The sequence below is a fragment of the Leptonotus elevatus genome, chromosome 2, assembly GCF_054856555.1.
Source record: "Leptonotus elevatus isolate MCC_2025b chromosome 2, RoL_Lele_1.0, whole genome shotgun sequence".
NCBI lineage: Eukaryota > Metazoa > Chordata > Actinopteri > Syngnathiformes > Syngnathidae > Leptonotus > Leptonotus elevatus.
In genome coordinates this window covers 43676157-43698358 of record NC_141240.1, presented here as the reverse complement: position 1 = coordinate 43698358, position 22202 = coordinate 43676157, and the positions used below count along the sequence as shown (strand labels likewise).

Here is a 22202-nt window from a genome sequence, read left to right as displayed (position 1 = left end):
ACTCTAGTCATGTGACTTGGACTCTAGTCATGTGACTTGGACTCTAGTCATGAATTTGACGACTTTAGACTCAACTTGACAAAAATGGTAACTTTGACTTTACCAACAATGACTTGTGACTTCACTCGGACTTGAGCCCTTTGATTTGAAAAGACTTGCTTTTTCCACCAAAACAAAAAGATTAAAATGTATGTTAACGAGTAAGTTCCTCTCGGTGTGTGTGTTTGTGTGTGCGATTGCGAGCTGTGTGCTGACAGCACCGTCATTCATGTCAGGGAATTCACCAAGGCGCAAACACACGGCGCCTACTCTAAGGCAAACTTCAAAATAAAGCTGGCCAAATAATACATTGACACCAATGCAACAGCCTTGCCGGATTTGACTTTGAAGTCTGCCTACATGGTGGCGTGAACGCGAGCTTGACTACTTCCCTTTGACATTTTGGCTTGCATTATCGACGTTTTTATTGAAATTACATATTTTCTACCACCATTATCGTAATGCCACCCCGACAGTATATTAAATAGCTAATTTAGGACACGAAGAAACCACAAGTTAACTCTTTGACTGCCAGACGTTTTCAGAAAAGGGATGCCGTCAGTGCCAGCCGATTTAAGCATTTTGACTGATCTTTCAAGGTCCACAGAAAATGTCCTGTTTGGACTATGGAAACACACATACTACCAAATGAAAGATTGGACTTTCATCTTTCATCAGAAAAAAAAAGTTTGTTTCTACCTTATTCCGTTCTTTAGTAATCAACAATAGAAAATGGTTAGTTTCCACCGATTTCGCTTGTTTTGGACTCAAATACGGAGAAATCAAGCTTTTAGTGAAACGATATTATTTCATGCACTCTAGTGAATTTTACACTTCTTTTTGTCCATGAATGATGCCACAAACACCTAAATAGTGCTTTACTTCTATAAAACACTACCACCAAGAATGAAAAAGTGTTTTTTGATAGCAAAATACGTTTATTTACATTCAACAGTGTAACAATTTGACAACAATTTGGCAAACTATTTACAAATGTGTGCAACTGTGGTGCTATTTACAAATATGTGGATGTTTCAACGACAGTTTTTCTTTTAGTGTAACACTCTCCTGCGTGCAAGGAGACGCAACAGCATTTGCACAACAGATTGCCTCTTCGCGTGCTCCACTTTCTTGCCGGCCGTTTTTTCCGGGGAATAGCAAGTATATACTGCAGTGTGTGTTGCCATCAAGTCTAATATCAGGATCATGCTACGGTTACGTTACGGTGGTGTTACGTCTGGCTTCCTCATGTCCTTCAGTTGCTATACCGGGTGGTAGATGTTCTGATCCATCTTATCCACTCCATTCATGGTGGCATCGTAGTACAGAAACTGTCTTCTCCGTGATCAGACTGTTCCCGCTCCTCCGATGAATATGCATTGGACTCGGGGACTTCATTGTCTGACAAAATGTCCACTTGTGCAGCTACGGCGTTAGCAGCGCTAGCCGGTGATGCTTTATGACGTGAGAATAAAGGCCGCGTCCAACTGTGGCGTCAACCTCGGGATTCACCATCATCATCATCATCAATGCATTGGTCGATGCTTTTCGACAACTCTCGAATGTCCGATTGTGTAGAAGTACCCGGTCGGTTATTGTGCGCGTTTTCCGGCGTTAGCAGCGCTAGCCGCGCTTAGCCGGTGAGGCTTACTACGTGATCATAACGGTCGCGTCAAGGCTTCCAACTTTGGCGTCAAGCTCGGAGTCATCATCATCGTCAACATCAATGCGCTTTTTAGTATTGATCGATGCTTTCCGTCTTTGAAAAAAATGCTCAAGCGTGAGATGCTTGCAACCGGTCGCCATTGTGGCTTCATCAGCCATTGTCTCCTCAACACTCTAGCTCCGCCTCACGTCTTCTACTGACGCCCACGGTGGGCGGCCCATCCAACCTTGTGCAAAGAGAGTCATCGCTGCCATCTAGGGGCCAAAACGAGTCATTATACTAACCAGATCTGCTTGATACTTTCAGCACAGCTGCCCAAGGCTTTCCTCCACCCGTTTCCCAAAAAAAAAAAAAAAAACATAGTGAACGTCTTTTAACTCTTTGACTGCCAGACGTTTTCAGAAAAGGGATGCCGCCAGTGCCAGCCGATTTAAGCATTTTGACTGATTTTCAAGGTCCACAGAAAATGTTCTGTTTGGACTATGGAAACACACGTACTACCAAATGAAAGATTGGACTTTCATCTTTCATCAGAAAAAAAGAGTTTGTTTCTACCTTATTCCGTTCTTTAGTAATCAACAATAGAAAATGGTTAGTTTGACCCAATTTCGCCTGTGTTGGACCAAAATACGGAGAAATCAAGCTTTTAGTGAAACGATATTATTTCATGCATTCTAGTGAATTTGACACTTCTTTTTGTCCATGAATGATGCCACAAACACCTAAATAGTGCTTTACTTCTATAAAACACTACCACCAAGAATGAAAAAGTGTTTTTTGATAGGAAAATACGTTTATTTACATTCAACAGTGTAACAATTTGACAACAATTTGGCAAACTATTTACAAATGTGTGCAACTGTGGTGCTATTTACAAATATGTGGATGTTTCAACGACAGTTTTTCTTTTTGTAACACTCTCCTGCGTGCAAAGAGACGTAACAGCATTTGCACAACAGATTGCCTCTTCGCGTGTGCCACTTTCTTGCAGGCCGTTTTTTTCCGGGGAATAGCAAGTATATACTGCAGTGTGTCATCACGTCTAATATCAGGATCATGCTACGGTTACGTTACGGTGGTGTTACGTCTCGCTTCCCCGTGTCCTTCAGTTGCTATACCGGGTTGGTAGGAGATATTCTGATCCATTTTATCCACTCCATTCATGGTGGCATCGTAGTCCAGAAACAGTGTCTTCTCCGTGATCAGACTGTACCCGCTCCTCCGATGAATATGCATTGGACTCGGGGTACTCTTCATTGTCCGATCGAATGTCCGCTTGTGCAGCTCCGCGTTTTCCGGCCTTAGCAGCGCTAGCCGCGCTAGCCGCGCTTTGCCGATGAGGCTTACTACTTGTTCATAACAGTCACGCCAAAGCTTCCAACTTTGGCGTAGAGCTCGTTGTCATCTTCATCATCATAATCAATCTGCATTGGTCGATGCCAACTCTCCATCGCCCGATCGAATGTCCGATTGTGTAGAAGTACCCGGCCGGCTATTGTGCGCGTTTTCCGGCCTTAGCAGCGCTAGCCGCGCTAGCCGCGCGTAGCCGGTGAGGCTTACTACGTGATAGTAACAGGCCAAAGCTTCCAACTTTGGCGTAGAGCTCGTTGTCATCATCATCGTTGACATCAATGCGCTTTTTAGTATTGATTGATGCTTTCCGTCTTTGAAAAAAATGCTCAAGCGTGAGCTGCTTGTAACCGGTTGCTTGGTCTAGCCATTGTGGCTTGGATCAGCCATTGTCTCCTCAACACTCTAGCTCCGCCTCACGTCTTCTACTGACGCCCACGGTGGGCGGCCCATCCAACCTTGTGCAAAGAGAGTCATCGCTGCCCTCTAGGGGCCAAAACGAGTCTTTGACTAATCAGATCAGCCTGATTCTTTCAGCACAGCTGCCCAAGGCTTTCCTGCACCCGTTTTTGAAAAAAAAAAACAAAAACATAGGGGACATCTTTTAACGTCCTCGGCGCCCTTCCCTAGGTTTATGCTAAACGTTTTATAACGTTTATGGCAGTCAAAGAGTTAACGTCCTCGGCGCCCTTCCGTAGGTTTATGCTAAACGTTTTATAACGTTTATGGCGGTCAAAGAGTTAAGAATAGTGGCGCAAGCTTTTCTAACTTGAATGAGTAATTCCGATTTAAAGAAAATATCACCACAGTATACAAATGAAATATAAACTTTTATTCTTAGTTTCATAATATAAACCAAATACAATCAAATCAACTGTGTTTCTCAGTCTGCTTGCTTTGTGATCTTCACAGGGAAGTTGATGAGAGAGTGGCAAACGACGGCGTCTACAAGCCTACTGGAACCCAAAGAGAATGCATATTCGTCATTTAAGTAAGAGGTTCTGCTCTGAGAAGTTCAACTTTGACCTGGTAAGATTGTGCACGGCACAACAAAAATTAAATTTTCTATAGACTTTATTTTTCTGAGAGAGTTATTAGATTTGTATTTATTTATTGCCAAACTTTTTGTTCTGTGAAGATCCCACACTCCCAGACAGTTATTTTGTTTGTATTTATTTTTTCCAGACTTTTTTTTTCTGCGAAGAACCCAGACTGCCAGAGAGTTATGTGATCATTTATTTCCAGACTCTTTGTTTTCTTTCTTCTGTGAAGATCCAGGAAAGGGTGGTTGTTGCTAGGGGTTGTTTTTTAAAACAAGGACAACATCGCCCTTTTTGTTTTTTTACGCGTTTTCATTTGAATTTCATTTTGTTAAATCAACATGTTGACTAATTCCATAATGCGCTGTGGCCATCTTGCACATGAAGCCGTTGACTTGCGCGCAGGACATCTGCTTCCATCTTCCAGTCTGAAAGACACCAGAGATCCATTTCAGTGAATGGTGCGGGTGTTCTTCCAACTGCTCCTTCCTGCACGCACCCTTCGCGACATGGCCACGCAGTCCTCGGCGAGGCCGACACGGTTGTTGGGTTCTCCCGGGGCCCAGTGGGTGAAGGTCACGTTTTGGCGGTCTGACCACAAGAATCTGCCCAGATCTACCAGGTCGTTGAGTCCGATCCACATGTCGCTGATGTCTGCAAAGGACGGATGGGATTGAACAGATCTCTCATCCGGTTCTCAGATATTCCACCTATCTGGTAGTTCTACAGAGTTGAATCTTGGGATGCTCACCCAAATTGGAGGCCCTTTTCACCCACGCCTGCTCCACCTTGGAGCGGATGGACACCAGTTCGGCACCAAGACCCCTGCAGGCGTGTTGGGCATGGGCCCACGTCTTTTTGTCCTCAAAAGTTTTGTAACAGAAGCCCACAAATTCGCCCCAGTCAGGTTCCGGGCATCTCCGCTCTGCAGGTGAGTTTCCGTGTGGGTTTAGCAGTCACTAAGAGTTGATCTGGTAACATGAAGGAATGGTTTAGAAGTTCTCACCTCCTTCTGCAAATGTGAAGGCCAAAGCTGTCGGGCCGTCGTAACTGCAGAGATGAAAGGCATAATTAGATGGGCCTCTTGCCAAATCAACTCCCCCCGCCCCCTCTTGCTGGCAAACCGTATGAACGGCTACCTACTAATGCCGTCTGCATGTCCTGGTCATTATTTTGACATTTTAGTGCATGTTTGTTAAAAGCTTGAGAAGTTAGCCACTCACTGTCTGGAGGTGATCCCGTTCCTGGTGGAGCCCTCGTAGACCTTCGGTTCCGGAGCCCTCATCACGATGCAATCTCCTCCGACCTCGTTCCGAATGACACCAGCGTGAATTGCAGCCGCGCAGATACTGGAGTCCTGTACGAGGTAAGGATTATTAGCTCGGATATTCAGCAGTTTGACGAATATCGGCGTCGGCCTTTTTGAAGAATCCTATGGCTGATAATAGATTCATTTAAAACTGCGTTGACTTCAGGGAAGCATTTATTGATATTTTCAGTTTTTGTTAAACTTTTTAAGATGGACTAATGACTCTGGGAGGTCCCTGAACTTTTTGTTATGCATGTCTAGTACGGAAAAGTATTGTTTACTTAGGAAAAATAAAAAATAAAATTCGAAGCAATTTCTGTTATTGTGTGTTGGGTTTGAGTATTTTTTTTTAATTGTTCGTTTCAGTAAATAATTCCTCCCCGTGTTTCTGTTTTTCAGATTTTTTTTCTTTTTGAATATTTTTTATAATATATATATATATATATATATAAAATAAAACAGGGGAAAAAATCCAATACAACAGGATTTTAATTTTAATTTTATTTATTTATTTATTTTACAGTGAATGCAATAGTCTATAGACAAAGATGGGGAAAAAATACCTCCAATCTTTTTGCAAGTGGCATATCGTTGGAGGTTTTTTTCTATTCCAATATTAGTGAAAGTGAATAGTGAACATAAATATCGGCTACAAATATTGGTTATCGGCCTGTCTGACTACCAATAATCGGTATTGGCCCCACATAGGTCTATCTCTATCCTGCACTCACACAAAGTCGCAGTCACCAAGAAATCAACTAGCGGGTCATGCGAGCACGTACCTCGTCGTAGATCAACGTTCCAAAGACTTTGTGGTTGGCATTGGCACATTCTGGTGGACAGTGGAACCTAGCAGAAGACATGGATGGGGTGAAATCAACCTCGTCATGAAACGTCGTGTCAAGTGTGTCTCACATCTTCCAATTGGTGAAGTGGAGGCTGTTGAACTTTCTGTTGCAGGGTGCCGCATCTGTCGGACACAAGATGAACATAAAGCACGTTTGTTGTTGTTTTTCCCAGCAATGATAGCGGTGACGTCTCGTCTTGCTCACCGTCAAGCGCGCATCCTAAGATGTCAAAGCGAAGGCCGAAGTCAACACCCACCTCCAGCGGTAGAATGCGGATGTACTTTGTGGACACGGGTGTGCCAAACACGCGAGTTCCCCCGCCGATAAACTACAAATAGAACATCTCCATTTTTGCATTTCATGACAACAGTTTGGACGACGAGGCTGAAAACCGGTTGTCTTATTGTGAAACGTATGCTTTTCATTTGAAAGGCCGCGCCGTATTTCCGCTTCCTGTTTTTCCGTCCTCCGTTCATCATTCAGCCTGCAGCGTGCAAGTAGTAAATGACGACAAACTGTAAATCTGCCCATGCAAATAAGGCTGCATTTTGAGTTGATTAAATGGTTGAGTTGAACTGAAGACTTGCAACTCTTTCTTACCGGAGTGCCCTGTGGTGGCTAATTAATCCTAAACAAGCAGTTTAGAGGTTAAATACTCAACACTTGACTGGCCGCCCGCTCACCTGCCCGTCCGGGTGCGTAGCCCAAGTTCTCCCATCAACACTCAGCTTCATCTCCAGTTTGAAGCCCCAGTACTCAGAACAGCCCTCGGTCACGATCCCCGTAACCTTTGTCATGTCATCGAGTTCCACCTGGATCCAGCTGCCGTTGGCTGGAGGAGGCGGACATTAGATCCCTCAGGACACCAAATTGCCAGCACGGAAGGCGGGATAGCTCTCAATTTACTACATACCATCTTCTGACGGCTTCCAGCAGGACTTCCCGTTCAGGCGGGCTTTCTCGGGGGTGAAGGCGCTCATAGAGGAGGAGGCTTTAAACTGCCAGTCTGCGATGCTTCTGTTTGCGACGCCCAGACTGTCAAGACACACTGCAGACAACCAAAAGTCATATTGGTGCCAAACAGATGCTTAAGGGCCTTATTCAATAAATGTCTGGCCCTGGCCATCTGCCCCTCGGCAGATTCCTTCTTTTGGGGATTGTTCAGACTTATCGATTGTTTTGCATTTCAACAGACCAACAGCAGACAGTGAGACGTGAAGCCCACCCTTCTCTTCACAGCTGTAGACCATCTCCAGGTATTTGGAGACGGCAGGGCAGGTCTTCTCCTTCAAAAGCTCAATGTGGCACTTGCGACGCTTGTCACAATGTCTCCTGTAGTGAGAGAGGACTCCTTCCACTGTGCAGCTCCCTGCAAGTCACAACACACCTCTTAAGCCCAGTTGATGTTCCCGGGACCACGGCCGGCGTTGCAACTGAACGTCTTTGACAAACCAAACTCCTCCAACTCGTTCACATTTTGGGATAACAAGAACTGAACCCTCACATGATAAGACGAAGCACCTTGAAGATTGCTCGTGGACTTTCGCATCTTACCGTTGGATCCTCCGACGGCTGGACAAACGGATCCACTCCTTCGTCCGTAAAAGGCCGACTGGATGCGGATGACCCTTTCATCCTGATCTTCACCCAGACACCAGAGTTTGGGGGGCGAGTTCTGGCAGACAAGGCGTTCCATAAAGCCTGCGAGAGAACCATCTTGTCATTTCTGTCTCTTTTCAAGTCACCATTGAAAGAGACTTACCGTCATGAGGCCGTGGAGGTTCTGGAGTTTTTCCTGCAGGACAAAAGCCAAAGATGGGCATCAACACGCCATGAGAATCGGCCGCGTGTCACACATCTGACCTTTTCCTCTTCTCTTGCAGATGTAGCCGCTTTTTTTCTGGCAGTCGTCAACTTTCCAGCGGCCGTTGGCAGTGAGTAAGGAAAGACAGCATCCACCATGGGGGTCACCAGGATTATCTGGAAGGAGGCGACAGATACTGAACACTCCTCCCTTCCTCCACGCTGTCAAACATCGGCCGGGTTTTAGACTGACCTGCATTTAAGTGGACGTAACTAAACGGGGATCCATCAGTCCACTTGCCGCCGTCTTCAGCGATGGTGATGTATGCGCCCAACCACAGAGAGGGTGCGCTCGGCAGAAATGCCAAGAGACCTTTGGATCCAAGGCAAAATAGGAGCAAGTCATTGACGCAGCTGACAAACAACTTATTGCATCGTGTGTGCGTCTAACAGAGAGTGAGAGATGACGTTCATGGAGAAAAACTGCTGGAATAAAAAAAAAAAAACGACAATCATCATTGGGTGGCCATCGGGAATTTTGGGAGCCCTGCAGTTCTTTGGATGTTTTTGGTCATTTTGGTCGGTTGGCCAGCCAGCCACTCTTGGAAAGTTGGCTACCGTTGTCGGTTTCCACCATTTGTGGATAATGGCTCTCATTGTGGTCTGCTGGAGTCCCAAAACTTTAGTAATGGCTCCAATGTTGGATTATTATTATTTTTATCAATCTCTATTACCATTTTCCTTTTATACAGAAATAAGATTCTGGGTAACCCAGGTTCTCCAAGGACTCTTCCTGGGGTTCACTTCCGTTATCTTTATGGTGCAATGCACTTATGTTGATGTGGGAAGGAGACACGCCTCACTTTGTTTTGGATGGTATCCTAAACACTAACCCAACACTGCCGATGGCGACCAGACACACGGACGGAAGGGCGGGCAGACAGCGTACCTTGTATGAAGGCCTGCTCGTGTGAGTCGGTGATGCTGAGCAGGTCGCCTCGGCGGCGGACACACTCGTCTCGCGCCTCCTTCCAGGTCTTGGTGGGCTTACGGCCCATCAGGTAGCAGAAGTCGTTGGAGGGGTTGTCCACCCACCACCAGCCACACTTGTCACTCCAGCCTGCAAGCTAGACCGAGTCACTTGAGGGCACATGTGCCGAGACCGCATACGTGTTGACTGCAGGGTAGGACGCCCACCTGGCGGCCGAAGAAGAGGACGAGACCTGCGGATATTTTCTGCAAGGATGCGAGAGGGATCAGATACTAGAGAGCAAAGTGCAAAGGCTGCGTTTCTGACGTACCTTTTTTACAGATGAATGCCAAATTAATATGGCAGTCGACGTCCAGAAATTCTCCATTATAATGCAGCACTATGCAATCCTTCCGATTGTCTATGTTTTTTTGAAAAAACCAACGCATCCAGTCCTGTGGACGACATGGCAGACGTGACTTGAGCGCATTTGATGTTGCACTCTGGATGGCTTCCCACCGAATTTCCTCCTAAACAACTTTAATGATTCTTTTCTTGAGAATACTGACTTGTATATTCATTCGTATTTAATATTGACCCTACACGGATAGCGTAGATCTGTAGGTGCACGGGGTAGGACACTTTGTACAATTTGTTCTGAGGTGTCCATATTGAACTCACCACTGACTGCAATGTCCCTGAAGTGGCGAGCTGCCAAGGCCAGAAGGGAAATGTAATTGGTTTTTTTTTTGTAATTCTTTATTTATACTTTTTCACACTTTAAATATATGTCGTCGCTAGGGGTAAAGGGAAAAAATCGATATTGCAATATATTGTTGTGCTTTTTGTTGCAATAAATACATCGATACACTAACGGCAGCATCAATAAATGACGGCACACCAGCGCAAAGCACATAATGGATTTACCCCGTCATCCAGACATGCCAATGAAGCTGGAAACATACACAACGCAACACGCCGCCTACACCAAGGCTAACTTAAAAAATAAGCTTTATCAAACAATACATTGACGCCAGTGCAATAGCCTTGGTGGGCTTTTGTTTAGCAGTAAAAACGACGTGACCACCAGCTTGACTTCCTTTTTCGATGTGTTGGCTTACATATCAAAGTATATTTAATCGCTAATTTAGGATGCTAAAAACCGCTACTTAATTACGTCATCAATTGTATGATACGCTGCAAGTCTCCGACGTTAGTGGCTAGCAGCTAGTGTTAGCATTAATGCCTGGCTGGTACGGTGGCCCTAAAATGCAAAAAAGGGCTGGCAACAGTAATGAGTGACACCGACTGGCTTGCTTTCCTTACTTTTTCAATATCCTGGGCCTATGCTACCTTGTATTTCACTCTCCATGTTTAAAGGAAGGGAATGTGCCTTAAATTGCACTTTGTCTTTTTCATTATAAAAAAAATAAATAAAAAAAACGTCATAGAACTTTCCATCTATCCATCCATTCCATCTTCTGCCGCTTATCCGAGGTTGGGTCGCAGGGGCAGCAGCTTTAGGAGAGAAGTCCAGACTAACCTGTCCCCAGCTACTTCAACCAGCTCCACCAGCGAGATCCCAAGGCGTTCCAAGGCCAGCCGAGAGACATAGTCTGTCCAATGTGTCCTGGGTCGTCCCCGGGGACTCCCGCTGGTGGGACATGCCCGGAACACCTCTCCAGGGAGGCGTCCAGGAGGCATCCGAACCAGATGACTCTGAGTCCCTTCCGGATGACCGAGCTTCTCACCCTATCTCTAAGGGAGAGCCCGGACACCCTACGGCGGAAGCTCATTTCGGCTGTTTGTATCTGGGATCTTGTTATTTTGGTCACGGGCCCCGCGACCATAGGTGAGTGTAGGAACGTAGATCGACTGGTAAATAGAGAGCTTCGCCTCTCGGCTCAGCTCTTTCTTCACCACAACGGACCGATACAGAGTCCGCATCACTGCAGACGCTGCACCAATCCGGCTGTCGATCTCCCGCTCCATCCTGCCCTCACTCGTGAACAAGACCCCAAGCTACCCAAACTCCTCCACTTGGGGCAGGATCTCATCCCCGACCCAGAAAGGGAACTCCACCATTTTCCGACTGAGGACCATGGTCTCGGATTTGGAGGTGCTGATCTTTATCCCAACCGCTTCACACTCGGCTGCGAACCGCTCCAGCGAGAGTTGGAGATCACGGCTTGATGAAGCCACAGCACCACATCATCTGCAAAAAACAAGAGATGCTATACTGAGGCCACCAAACCGGACCCCCTCAACGCTTCGGCTGTGCCTAGAAATTCTGCCTATAAAAGTTATGAACTGAATCGGAGACAAAGGGCAGCCTTGGTCCAACCCTCACTGGAAACAAATCCGACTTACTGCCGGCAATGCGGACCAAACTCTGACACCAGTCGTACAGGACCGAACAGCCTGTATCAGGGGGCTCGGTACCCCATACTCTCGAAGCATTCCCCACAGGACTCACCGAGGGTCCTGGTCGAACGACTTCTCCAAATCCACAAAATACATGTAGACTGGTTGGGCGAATTCCCACGCACCCTCGAGAACTCTGCCGAGGGTGTAGAGCTGGTCCACTGTTCCACGGCCTGGACGAAAACCACACTGCTTCTCCTGAATCCGAGATTCGACTTCCCGACGCACCCTCCTCTCCAGCACCCCTGAATAGACCTTACCAGGGAGGCTGAGGAGTGTGATCCCTCTATACTTGGAGCACACTCTCCGGTCCCCCTTCTTAAAAAGGGGGACCACCACCCGGGTCTGCCAATCCAGAGGAACCGTCCCCGATGTCCACGCGATGTTGCAGAAGCGTGTCAACCACGACAGCCCCACAACATCCAGAGCCTTTAGGAACTCTGGGCGGAGCTCATCCACCCCCGGGGCCTTGCCAGCAAGGAGCTTTCCAACCACCTCAGTGACTTCAAACCCAGAGATAGGAGAGCTCACCTCAGAGTCCCCAGACTCTGCTTCCTCAAAGGAAGACGTGTCAGTGGAATTGAGAAGGTATTCGAAGTATTCTCCCCATCGATTCACGACGTCCCGAGTCGAGGTCAGCAGCACCCCATCTCCACTATACAGAGTGTTGATGGTGCACTGCTTTCCTTTCCTATGAAGCCGGATGTTGGACCAGAATTTCCTCGAAGCTGTCTGGAAGTCATTTTCCATGGCCTCACTGAACTCCTCCCATGTCCGAGTTTTTGCCTCAGCGACCGCCGAAGCCGCGTTCCGCTTGGCCAGCCGGTACCTTGTCAGCTGCCTCCGGAGTCCCACAGGCCAATAAGGCCCGGTAAGACTCCTTCTTCAGCTTGATGGCATCCTTTACTGCTGGTGTCCACCAGCGGGTTCGAGGATTGCCACCACGACAGGCACCTACCACCTTACGGCAACAGCTCCGATCGGCCGCCTCAACAATGGAGGCGCAGAACGTGGCCCACTCTGACTCAATGTCCCCCTCCTCCTCCGGGACAAGGGAGAAGTTCTGCCGTAAGTGGCCGTTGAAACTCTTTCTGACAGGGGATTCCGCCAGACGTTACCGGCAAACCGTCACAATACGTTTGGGTCTTCCAGGTCTGACAGGCATCTTCCCCACCATCGGAGCCAACACATCACCAGGTGGTGATCAGTTGACAGCTCCGCCCCTCTCTTCACCCGAGTGTCCAAAACATGCGGCCACAAATCTGATGACAAAGTCTACAAAAGGTCGATCATTGAACTGCGGTCCGCCTAAGTCCCCGCCCTTGGCTGCCGCTCAACCCACTCTGCATCCGACCCCTTTGGCCCCTCCCACCGGTGGTGAGCCCATGGGAAGAATAAAATAACAGAACTTTGTCTTTATTTGTCAAATATTGACATTCAAATTCTAGGAAAACAACTTTAATCCATTAATACCTTGTTATTTTTTACATGGACCAGGTATAAACTATAAATGTATCTGCTTCTTGTTGCACTTAAAGTTGTGTTCCTATCCCATCATATCCTAAAACGACATTGAGTTGATTTTTTAATATTATTATTTAATGGGCAAAAGTTCACTTACAGTAGGTGTTCCGTCACTCCACTCATAGTTGCTGTTGTTCCTACGGAGTCCTACGGAATGATATGGTCCGCAATATTTAAGGAGGAGGGGCCATAACCTGCCTGCCACCTTCAACTGAAACGAGTGAACAAATTGAATTATTGAACAAATCGGAAACACCTCCCAGCGAGCGGAAGAGCAAGACTTGGATTCAAACATTCATTTCTTGCATTTTTGTGCAAAAAAAATTCTACAAAAAACTCCGATCATTAGCGTTCCGGAAAGCTAATTTGGGTTTTTATATCTTCAACAGTCATTGAGACAGAAGCTCACAAAAAGTGCACAATATTTGGTGTGCTCAGATCCCCTCATCTTATCTGCCATGGCGTCGACATTCACTTTGAAGCCAAGGACTGAAGTGTACCTTCTCATATGACATCTTCACTTGGGCCAAATGGCAACTTTTTGGGAGCACTGCAAACATTTCACTTACTGTAGGTAATCTGTCACTCCACTCATACTTGCTGTTGTTCCTACGGAGTCCTATGGCATGACTTGGTCCAAAGTGATCTTGAGGAAAAGCACAACAAGAGCGTTAGCAAAAGAGCAGCATCCAACTTGAGGGGCACATATGGGATTTTGGAACTGGGCTGGGGGGTGTACATAATAAAAACCTATTACGCAATTCTGTCATACTTGAAATTTGGGCTATACAATAATCATTAAAAAACAACTGCACTTGATCAACTTTAGTCATACAGTACGTGACGAAACTGTCCTCCATAGACCGAACTTGAAGGCCACGACGTAACTTTGCGTTTGCCTCCACTAGGGCTGTGCAATTAATCGAAATTCAATTACGATTTGGTATATTACCCTCCACAATTGCAAAGTTGGCATAATTGTACAAAAACAATTATTAATAATACAGCTGTAACGAGTCCTCGTCATTTCTGCCTCGGACACGCGGCAAGATATTCATAGTCAAGCTAACGGCAGTATGAATGACAGTACACGGGGCTAACGCTGAGAGAAACCCAATTTCAAAATAAACCTTACCTTACCACGTAGTATAAGTAGATCAATGCATTGCAGCGCTTTTATTTTGAAGTTGTTTCCGAAAGCATGTCGTCGCGGTATAAGGGCTGACGACGTGCTCGTCTATTCAGAGTTTGTGAACAACGGCAATAGAAATGCCCCAAACTGTTGCGACAGACGTCAGTAACACAGCTTAGTCCTGAAGTCATGTTCAAGCTCCAGTTGAGAGCGCTAAGACATAATTATGATGACGTTATATTGTACGGCGCTTTGTTGCCAGCGTTTAGCGGCGACTGCTATCTAACAGCGAGCTACCAACAGCAAGCAGCAAGCTAGCCGCGCTAGCTAGCAGCGGCAAAGTGCTCCAGCTGTCTGATTACTTTACAAAGGCGCCAACACTACAGTCCGTGGACAGCTGCGGTAGGCTTCAGCGCGACCCTCGTGAGGATTAGCGGTTCCGAAAATGGATTGATGGACTGTGCACACTTTGATGCTGACGGCCTGACTGATTTGCCGTTCCTACTGATCACGTATTAACAAACCAGGCTTACTCAACTGTGCTATTTATTTAGCCGACAAAATCGCTATTGTGGGTCTGACGTCACTTTAGTTCCATTGACCAAAATCGATGGGGAGAGATTTGTCTAAAATCTCAGTTTCAGAGGAAAATAGTTTGCTGACAAGCAGTTTAAGTCAAAAGAAAAAGGAGAAAAAAAAGTTGATGATCTAAAAATGAAAACCAGTTGGTTCATTATTACATGCAAATGTGAGCGAAGAAGAGGAAAGGCCGTTTGCCGTTTCGGTCTGTGGAGGTTGTCAATCTTGGATCGTGAGAGTGACTCGGCCTTACACCTCATTTTTTACAGTGTGCGACGCTATGTTCAAGTTCCACTGAGAGTTGGAATTAAGAGCTTGCACCAGTGGTGAAGTGGGTATACTCTCAATTGGCTTTCTTTTAAAAACAATGACATGTAAGAATTAAAAATCTGTTATTTGTACTTGCTCACAATAATGAAGTCATCATGACTTGTTAAGGACAGTTTGATAACACAAGCAACCTGAAATCATGTCAAATGTATTTATCATGAGGCAAACAAAGTATATGTTATAAAAGAAATGACCATATTTAGTGAATAATAGGGCTGGGACAAAATATCGTTTGGCAATACATCGCGATACTTGCTCACACGATCGGCAGTATCGATCCATTAAGTGGTATCGCGATACTTAATTGATAGCATACATTGCCGTGCAGGCGCAGCGCATCCGCCGTGCAGCGAGGCTGCATTACAAGTAGCCAGCTATATGTTAATCTGCCAATCCCAGAGGGGGAGCAGCATTGCGCCACCGCAGTTTAGAGGCAACTCAAACAAAGACAAACGGCGCTTTCCTTCTTCACTCACTGCTATTGGTCAGTTTCTTTTCCTCTCCTTTTAGTAATGTGCTTAAATTCAGCAGGTGGTCAGCGAGGCAGTCGGCGGTGTGAGGGATTCGCCAGCGTCCAGGTTTCAAAGTGGTCCCCTGGGGCCGCGGCTTGAATATACGGTCCTTCACCGACAGCCGCCGCTTTAGTAATACATTTCAACTCCGCGGGAGAGGCTTGGAGGCGGCCACCTCAGCAGCCGCGACGTGGGCTGCACGCGAGGGAACGGGTCGTCTGCACCGGCATTCGCCAGGAGGTCAAATCGGCCTGCCACAGCACCAGCCCAACGGCGAGGCGCCCCGCTCTTGATCCATGGGAAAGCCACGCTCAGAACAAGACAGGTGCGTTACAACTTCCAAGTGTCCATGATCAACATGTCTTGCAATTTGTTTTTCCCCCTGAATTTCCAAAACAGATGGAAGGATCAATCAATCCATCAAATCTTGATTTCACCTTTCATACTTTGAATGCAACACATAAAAAAGAAAGAAAGAAAGAGAACAAACACTAGGAAAATCCAAAACACAAACAGATTCCCTCCCACCCCCTGTAATCTGTGGTTCCCTGGAATGCCCCACACAAAGTAGGTGCAGCTTAAAATGCAATGTATAAAGCATGGCTGCAGATGAAATTGAAAATGCATGCTAATATCACTTTCCTGAATTTGAGTTTGAGTGAAAAATGGGCCATCCTGGCAGGATGATGATCCCACATTTACCAGGATCCCGATTGGATCGTGACAGAAGTGGATCGTCCCAGCCCTAGTGAATAATCAACAAAAATAGTGAAAAACTGTTGTGAGACTTCAGTACTGTTTTGTGCGGAATCTTCAACTATTTGTCCCCATTCTTGTGTTTTAATTGACCGATACTTCAAAACCAAGTACCAGCCTATAGCAACTGTTAAACTTAACTAGAGCATTTGGTTAGTGTGTAACCGGCAGCGTCCATCCCAGGAACATGATCAAGTATCCCGTGTACGAGGGCAAATCAGTTCACCTGAGCCACATTTCTGGGTCACTGTTGAAGGATAGTTTTCCTGGACATGACCCGCCCTACTCTGCCTCTGATTGGCTCATCAGTCCTCATGCCAAAAGTTAGCCAATCTAATCAGTGTCGGCAGGGGGCGGTAGGCCATGGCTGAACGGTGTGCATCACGGGGGGAATTACAAGCGGCTATACTCAATACTGACTGAAAAAGAAATGGATATACCCGCGTATACCCTGGATTACACCACTGGCTTGCACCAAATCCAACCTTAAACCCCCCCATCCTCCACAATGCCATCTGCGCCCATGAATGCTGTGAAGCATTGTGGGACTACAGCTGGCATCATCGGTTGGTTGGTCGGTCGGTCGGTTGGTCGGTTGACACTCACCAGACAAGAACTTAGCCTCATGCTCTGAGTGGACACTGGCCAGGTGACCTTTCCGTGCTTGGCAAAAGTCCTCAGCTGCCTGCCAAGTTTTACGCGAGTCCCCAACATAATAGCAAGAGTCACCGTACAGGAAGCCGCCAGGGTTGCAGTCGAAAGCTGAAGCCACAAACAAACTTTTGGTTAGAAAACCGTGACGAGACGGTGCAAGTATAAAAAATGTAAATAAAAAAAGCGTTGCCGAGACGCACTGTCCACTCGATTGTAACCGTAACCGTAGTCTTTGTAGGAACACATCCGTCCGTCCGGGCAGTCTGCAGGAAGACGACACGATTGCACTTTTCTCCTTTCAAAGTCAACATGGCGGACATGCAGGTTTACCGTTCAGCGACCGCTCGCACATGTACGTCAACCGGAATGTGCACAGGCCGTGTCTCCAACTGCCATTGAGGACGTACGTGCAGGACTCAGCTTTGGAGCTGTCAGGAGAAGTGGTGGAAAGCGAGACACGCATCTGACAAACGGGACAAATTGGAGACTTTTCTCTCCTTTCTGATGAAAAGTCAACAAAAGCCTTTTTCTTCCTTGTCACATTTTGGAAACGGGTTCCAAAATCTTGATGTTGTCCCGCCTGACAATCAAAGGACGCCAAGAAGTGAGCTTCTTACCTTCCGACATGACCTCCGGCCCAGTTGGCGTAGGTCGCCGTTACGCGGGCGTTGGACCACGTCAGAGTCTCTCTTCCCGCTTCATATTGACACCAGGCCCTGTCGCATTTCTGTGGAGACCAATCCCGGTTGTCAATGGCATACCAGCAGAGAGTAGACTCTTGCGCTTCCGTCTCACCAGATTGGAGAGTCCGATCCAGAACAGCGTTTCGTAGCCCATTTGCTCCTTGACGAAGGTTTCCTGGTCCGCCGAGGTGATGGAGACCAGGTCGCCGCCTTCCCAGACGCAGTGGTGACGGGCCCCCAGCCAACCGTTGAAGGCCTTCATCTTCTTGTAGCAGCTGGAGCCGTGCCGGTCCCACCCGTTGGCCATATCGCATGTTGACCTCCCATCGGCTGGTGACATTTTTGGAGATTATTCTGACATATTAGCACAATTGCCTTGCGCATGCACAAGTCAATACACCCCATGGCATTATGGGGAAGGGGGAGAATGCTATGCTTGTAGCATTTAGCCTACAAGTATGTTTGGTTCGAAAGCATTTTCGATTCCAGCTCCATCGCTGAGGGGGTCATTTGGGGATAGAAGCAGGTTCATAAATGGCCGTCACTCCATTAGTTTGGTTACACGTACGTCCGCTGGCAAGCCTCGTGATTGCTTCTGTCCGTTCCCTCGGTTTCAGGATATTGACAAAATAAATGAAAGAAATGTTTCCATTTTAGCCTCTTTTAAGTCCGTTTGGATCTTCCTTTTCTGTCTGGAAATTGGGAAGAGTGAACGGAGGTTTACAAGCATACACTTCCGTCTTCTCGAGCTTTGCAATGGTGTTTTTGTTTTTTTGCCTAAAAACTCCATTAGGACAGTTAAAAAGTACCTGTCGTTTTGGCACTTAAGGCTGAAAGTCGGCTGAAAGTCGGCTGAAAGTCAGCTGAAAGTCGGCTGAAAGTCGGCTGAAAGTCGGCTGTAAGTCGGCTGTAAGTCGGCTGAAAGTCGGCTGAAAGTCGGCTGAAAGCCGTTAAACAATGGTTGCAAGCAAACTGAAATCAGATCAATAGAACTTTGTCCGAATTTTAAAAAATACTTTTGCCCATTATTCAAAAAAAAAAATAATACTCAAAATGTAGCAACACAACTTTAAGTGCAATATAAGACGAGATGCATACTTTTCTTTTTTTTATACATGGTGCTGTATAAAATAACAAGGTATCCTGCCTTAAGTTATATTGCACTTGAAGTTGTGTTCCTAAAATCCAAATGGTCATATTGGACATTTTGAATATTTTATTTTTTAAAGCTAGTGTTTTATAAAATAATTATAAATGAAGGCAAAGTTCCATTTATTTGTTTTTAAGAATGAAAAATACATCCAAGTGCAATTTAAGGCACATTCCCTTCGTTTAAACAGGGAGAATGGATTACAAACGCCGGAGAATTGTACCATATCGTGCAATGACGGCGTAATTAACTTGTGGTTTCTTCGTGTCCTAAATTAGCTATTTAATATACTGTCGGGGTGGCATTACGATAATGGTGGTAGAAAATATGTAATTTCAATAAAAACGTCGATAATGCAGGCCAAAATGTCAAAGGGAAGTAGTCAAGCTCGCGTTCACGCCACCATGTAGGCAGACTTCAAAGTCAAATCCGGCAAGGCTGTTGCATTGGTGTCAATGTATTATTTGGCCAGCTTTATTTTGAAGTTTGCCTTAGAGTAGGCGGCGTGTGTTTGACACAGACAAGAATATCTTAAACAGCATTGTCAAAGCGTGTTCCAAGATTATTGGAGCTTGTCAGAGAGACTTGGGCACAATTTGGGAAGACCAAGTAGCTAAGCTAGCAAGAAGAATTATTAGCCAAAATGATCATGTCCCATCTCAGGAATTCTCTCTTATGCCTCCAGGCAGACGTTATAAAGTGCCCCAAAGGAAAACCAATCAGTATTCAAAGTCCTTTATTCCCTCTGCTATTAAGCTCCTAAACGCAGACCATGCTCATTTTAAATGATTGTTATTTTACATTCTAAAGGAATAATTGAGTGAATTATTTCTTCAACAGTTTTTATTGTTCTTATTATTTAGGGTCCCATGCTTTGATGTGTGTCTTGATGTATGCTGCTCATTCACTTATCCGTTAATGGACTGATTGTACATGGGTGTGCAGACTGGGAAGCTACAAATGAATTGCCCCTTGTGGGATAAATGAAGTTGTCTGAATCGAACTCCGAACCCTCCAAATGGATTCCAAGAGCACGCGAGTGGATGTGAAAAAAACGACAGGTCCAAAGTTAGCACCACGAGCAGGCTCCACGTGAGTGATTTCCTCTAAAGTGAATCTCACCTCACCTGTACAAAACAGGACGAGCATCAGGAGCGCGGCCGGCGTCCTCGTCCTCATCGTCAAGGAAGGAAGAAGCAGTCCTGCCCGATGCCGGCAGGCCACCAGAGAGGAGATTCCGACGCACGCGCGCGAGCACGCGAGCACGCACGCAGCTCAAGGCTCGAGTGGTTCTGCGAGTGGACACGTCAACTGTCGTAGATTAAAAGGCCGCAGTGTGGTGACGGGCGTGACGTCACCCACGTCACATCTGACGCACACAGAGTTCAGCGCCAATCAACTTTATTTACTTTGAAACAACACTATACAAAGTGAAAATTAGTCAGGGCCTTTACAGCCTTTAAAAGCTGAGTGAGATTAAATAAAACAAGCAAACTGCTATCTGATAAAACTAATGATAAATAAGCCATTACAACATTTTCTATAGTCTTTAAAAAAAAACATACTCATCGGCACCTGTATGGCAATTTCAGAGGGGAAAATTGCCTCCCTCCCATAGGTCAATGAAAAAGGGGAGTGCTTTGTGGTTGTGTTAGTCTTGGATCTTAATGCAAATAATGCTGGATCCAAGAACACATCTCAGTTGCCCTGCCGCTCAGTCACCCTTTTTGTAAGAGCTATAAGAAGTACAAGAGTACAATTCAAAATATAAATGTGAAAGCACCAACTTACTGTTACTTCTGAGCAGGAGCTTAACCATTTACTGAATTGTGGACACACAACTGTACGTGTTCGATAAAAGGGAGTGCTGAGAGTTCAGTGTGTGGAGAGTGAGTATTTGTGTGTATATGAGAAAAATGTTTCGGGTATAGAGAGAGGTACAGGTGTCGGTACGAGGTTGGAAATAAACGACTTGCCGTTTTATGTTGTCATTAGTTTTTTCATCCAGGCCATTCGTTTGAGGGTGAGGATATGCAGCTGTGACACTCCTTTCAATGCCCAGGATGGCACAGAGGTCGTTGTTGAGCTGAAACAGCATAATAGATCAAATGTATATCGACTACTCACAAAAAGTTAGGATATTTGGCTTTCAGGTGAAATTTCAGGACGAGCCTAAAATGCATTGAAACCTTTCCAGGTGAACTTAATGTGACCTTCTCGAAGCTTTTCAATGCACATGTCCGACTGTTAAATGTTCCTGTAAGTTGCTGTTCTCCAACGAGGAGCTTAACGGCAAAATTCACAAGCAACTTTTTACATTATCTATACATTTCACCTGAAAGACAAATATCCCTAACTTTTTGTGAGTAGTGTAAGAACAATTTCCGAATGTGAAAATCATTTACAACCTTCACAAATTCTCTTCCTTGGTCAGACAGATTTTTTGGGGTGGCAGCCATGTCTATAAACAATGGAACAGATCTGTTATGCCACTTCTGAAGCTGTTTGTGGTTTTTAGAGGAAAGGCCTCAATCCACTTGGAAAAATAATCAGTGGCAGTGAGAATGTATTGAAAGCCATCATCAGTTTTTGGGAGAGGTCATGTCAGGTCTATCCCACCAAACCTGAGAGAGCAGACACCTGTGAAAAGACTTGAATCCTATTGAAAACCTGTGGGATCAGCTGAGTTGCCATGTAGAGGCTGGAAACTCTGCACCCCACAACCTCAATGACCTGAGGGTCTGCCATGCCTCAGCACTGAGTTGCCTTGTGAAGGGCAAAAGACATCATCGTCAAGCTGTAATTGATGCCCAAGGGCACATGACCAGTTATTGAGACGTTTACATTTTTTGTTGTGGTGTACCCACCATTGTTGTTAACTTTTGTTTCAATTAATTGAGATGAGTGCATCCTTCTACTTCAATGCTCTACTTTCATGATATGATATCACTGGACACACTGACCATCGCCTCCTTGCCGCGACCTTACGCCTGCACCACCGTCGCTCGACACCTGTAGTCAACTCCGCCCGCCCTCCAGACAACGACAAACTCCGTTCTCCAGTATATTCCTTGTGAAGAGGTGTCGAGGAGAGGCTCCAGGGCAACACCCACTTCTATAGGACCCTGAATTTTCAACGCAGGAGAAGCCTCAGAAGGGACAAGGCGTCCTGGCTGAGCAACATCGCGAGGGCAGCAGAAGAAAACCTCCATAGAGGCAACACAAGATCGGCCTTCTTGAACATCAGGAAACAGTGCGACGCCGGCCTATGGTAGCAGTCCTCTCCACTCCTCGGTCTTGACGGCTCCATCATAAACAAAGCCTCCGCAAAGCTGGAGAAATGGCGTGAGCACTACTCAGTAGCCCTCAATAAGCCAGCGCCGCAACCCTCCGCTTCCCTTCAGCAATTCGCCAGTGCAGGGACGGAAAAACG

The 22202-nt window shown here is 46.1% G+C and overlaps 1 protein-coding gene across 1 annotated transcript; it reads right to left on the bottom strand.

Moving 5' to 3' along the window:
• Window positions 1–4273: 4273 nt before the first annotated feature.
• Window positions 4274–20064, bottom strand: LOC147180147 (macrophage mannose receptor 1-like). The gene is made up of 26 exons (XM_086069334.1): window positions 19897–20064; window positions 17732–17949; window positions 17554–17663; window positions 17267–17364; window positions 17137–17199; window positions 16889–17044; window positions 13543–13619; window positions 13071–13184; window positions 9357–9480; window positions 9253–9291; window positions 9005–9175; window positions 8309–8428; window positions 8116–8232; window positions 8015–8047; window positions 7807–7953; window positions 7478–7621; window positions 7166–7300; window positions 6936–7084; window positions 6457–6580; window positions 6320–6374; window positions 6187–6253; window positions 5319–5452; window positions 5102–5145; window positions 4847–5020; window positions 4595–4749; window positions 4274–4523 (listed from the first exon to the last, which is right to left on the bottom strand). Exons 1-26 carry the CDS (start codon window positions 19946–19948, stop codon window positions 4419–4421), a joined length of 2925 nt encoding a protein of 974 aa, XP_085925460.1. The 5' UTR covers window positions 19949–20064; the 3' UTR covers window positions 4274–4418.
• Window positions 20065–22202: the final 2138 nt, after the last annotated feature.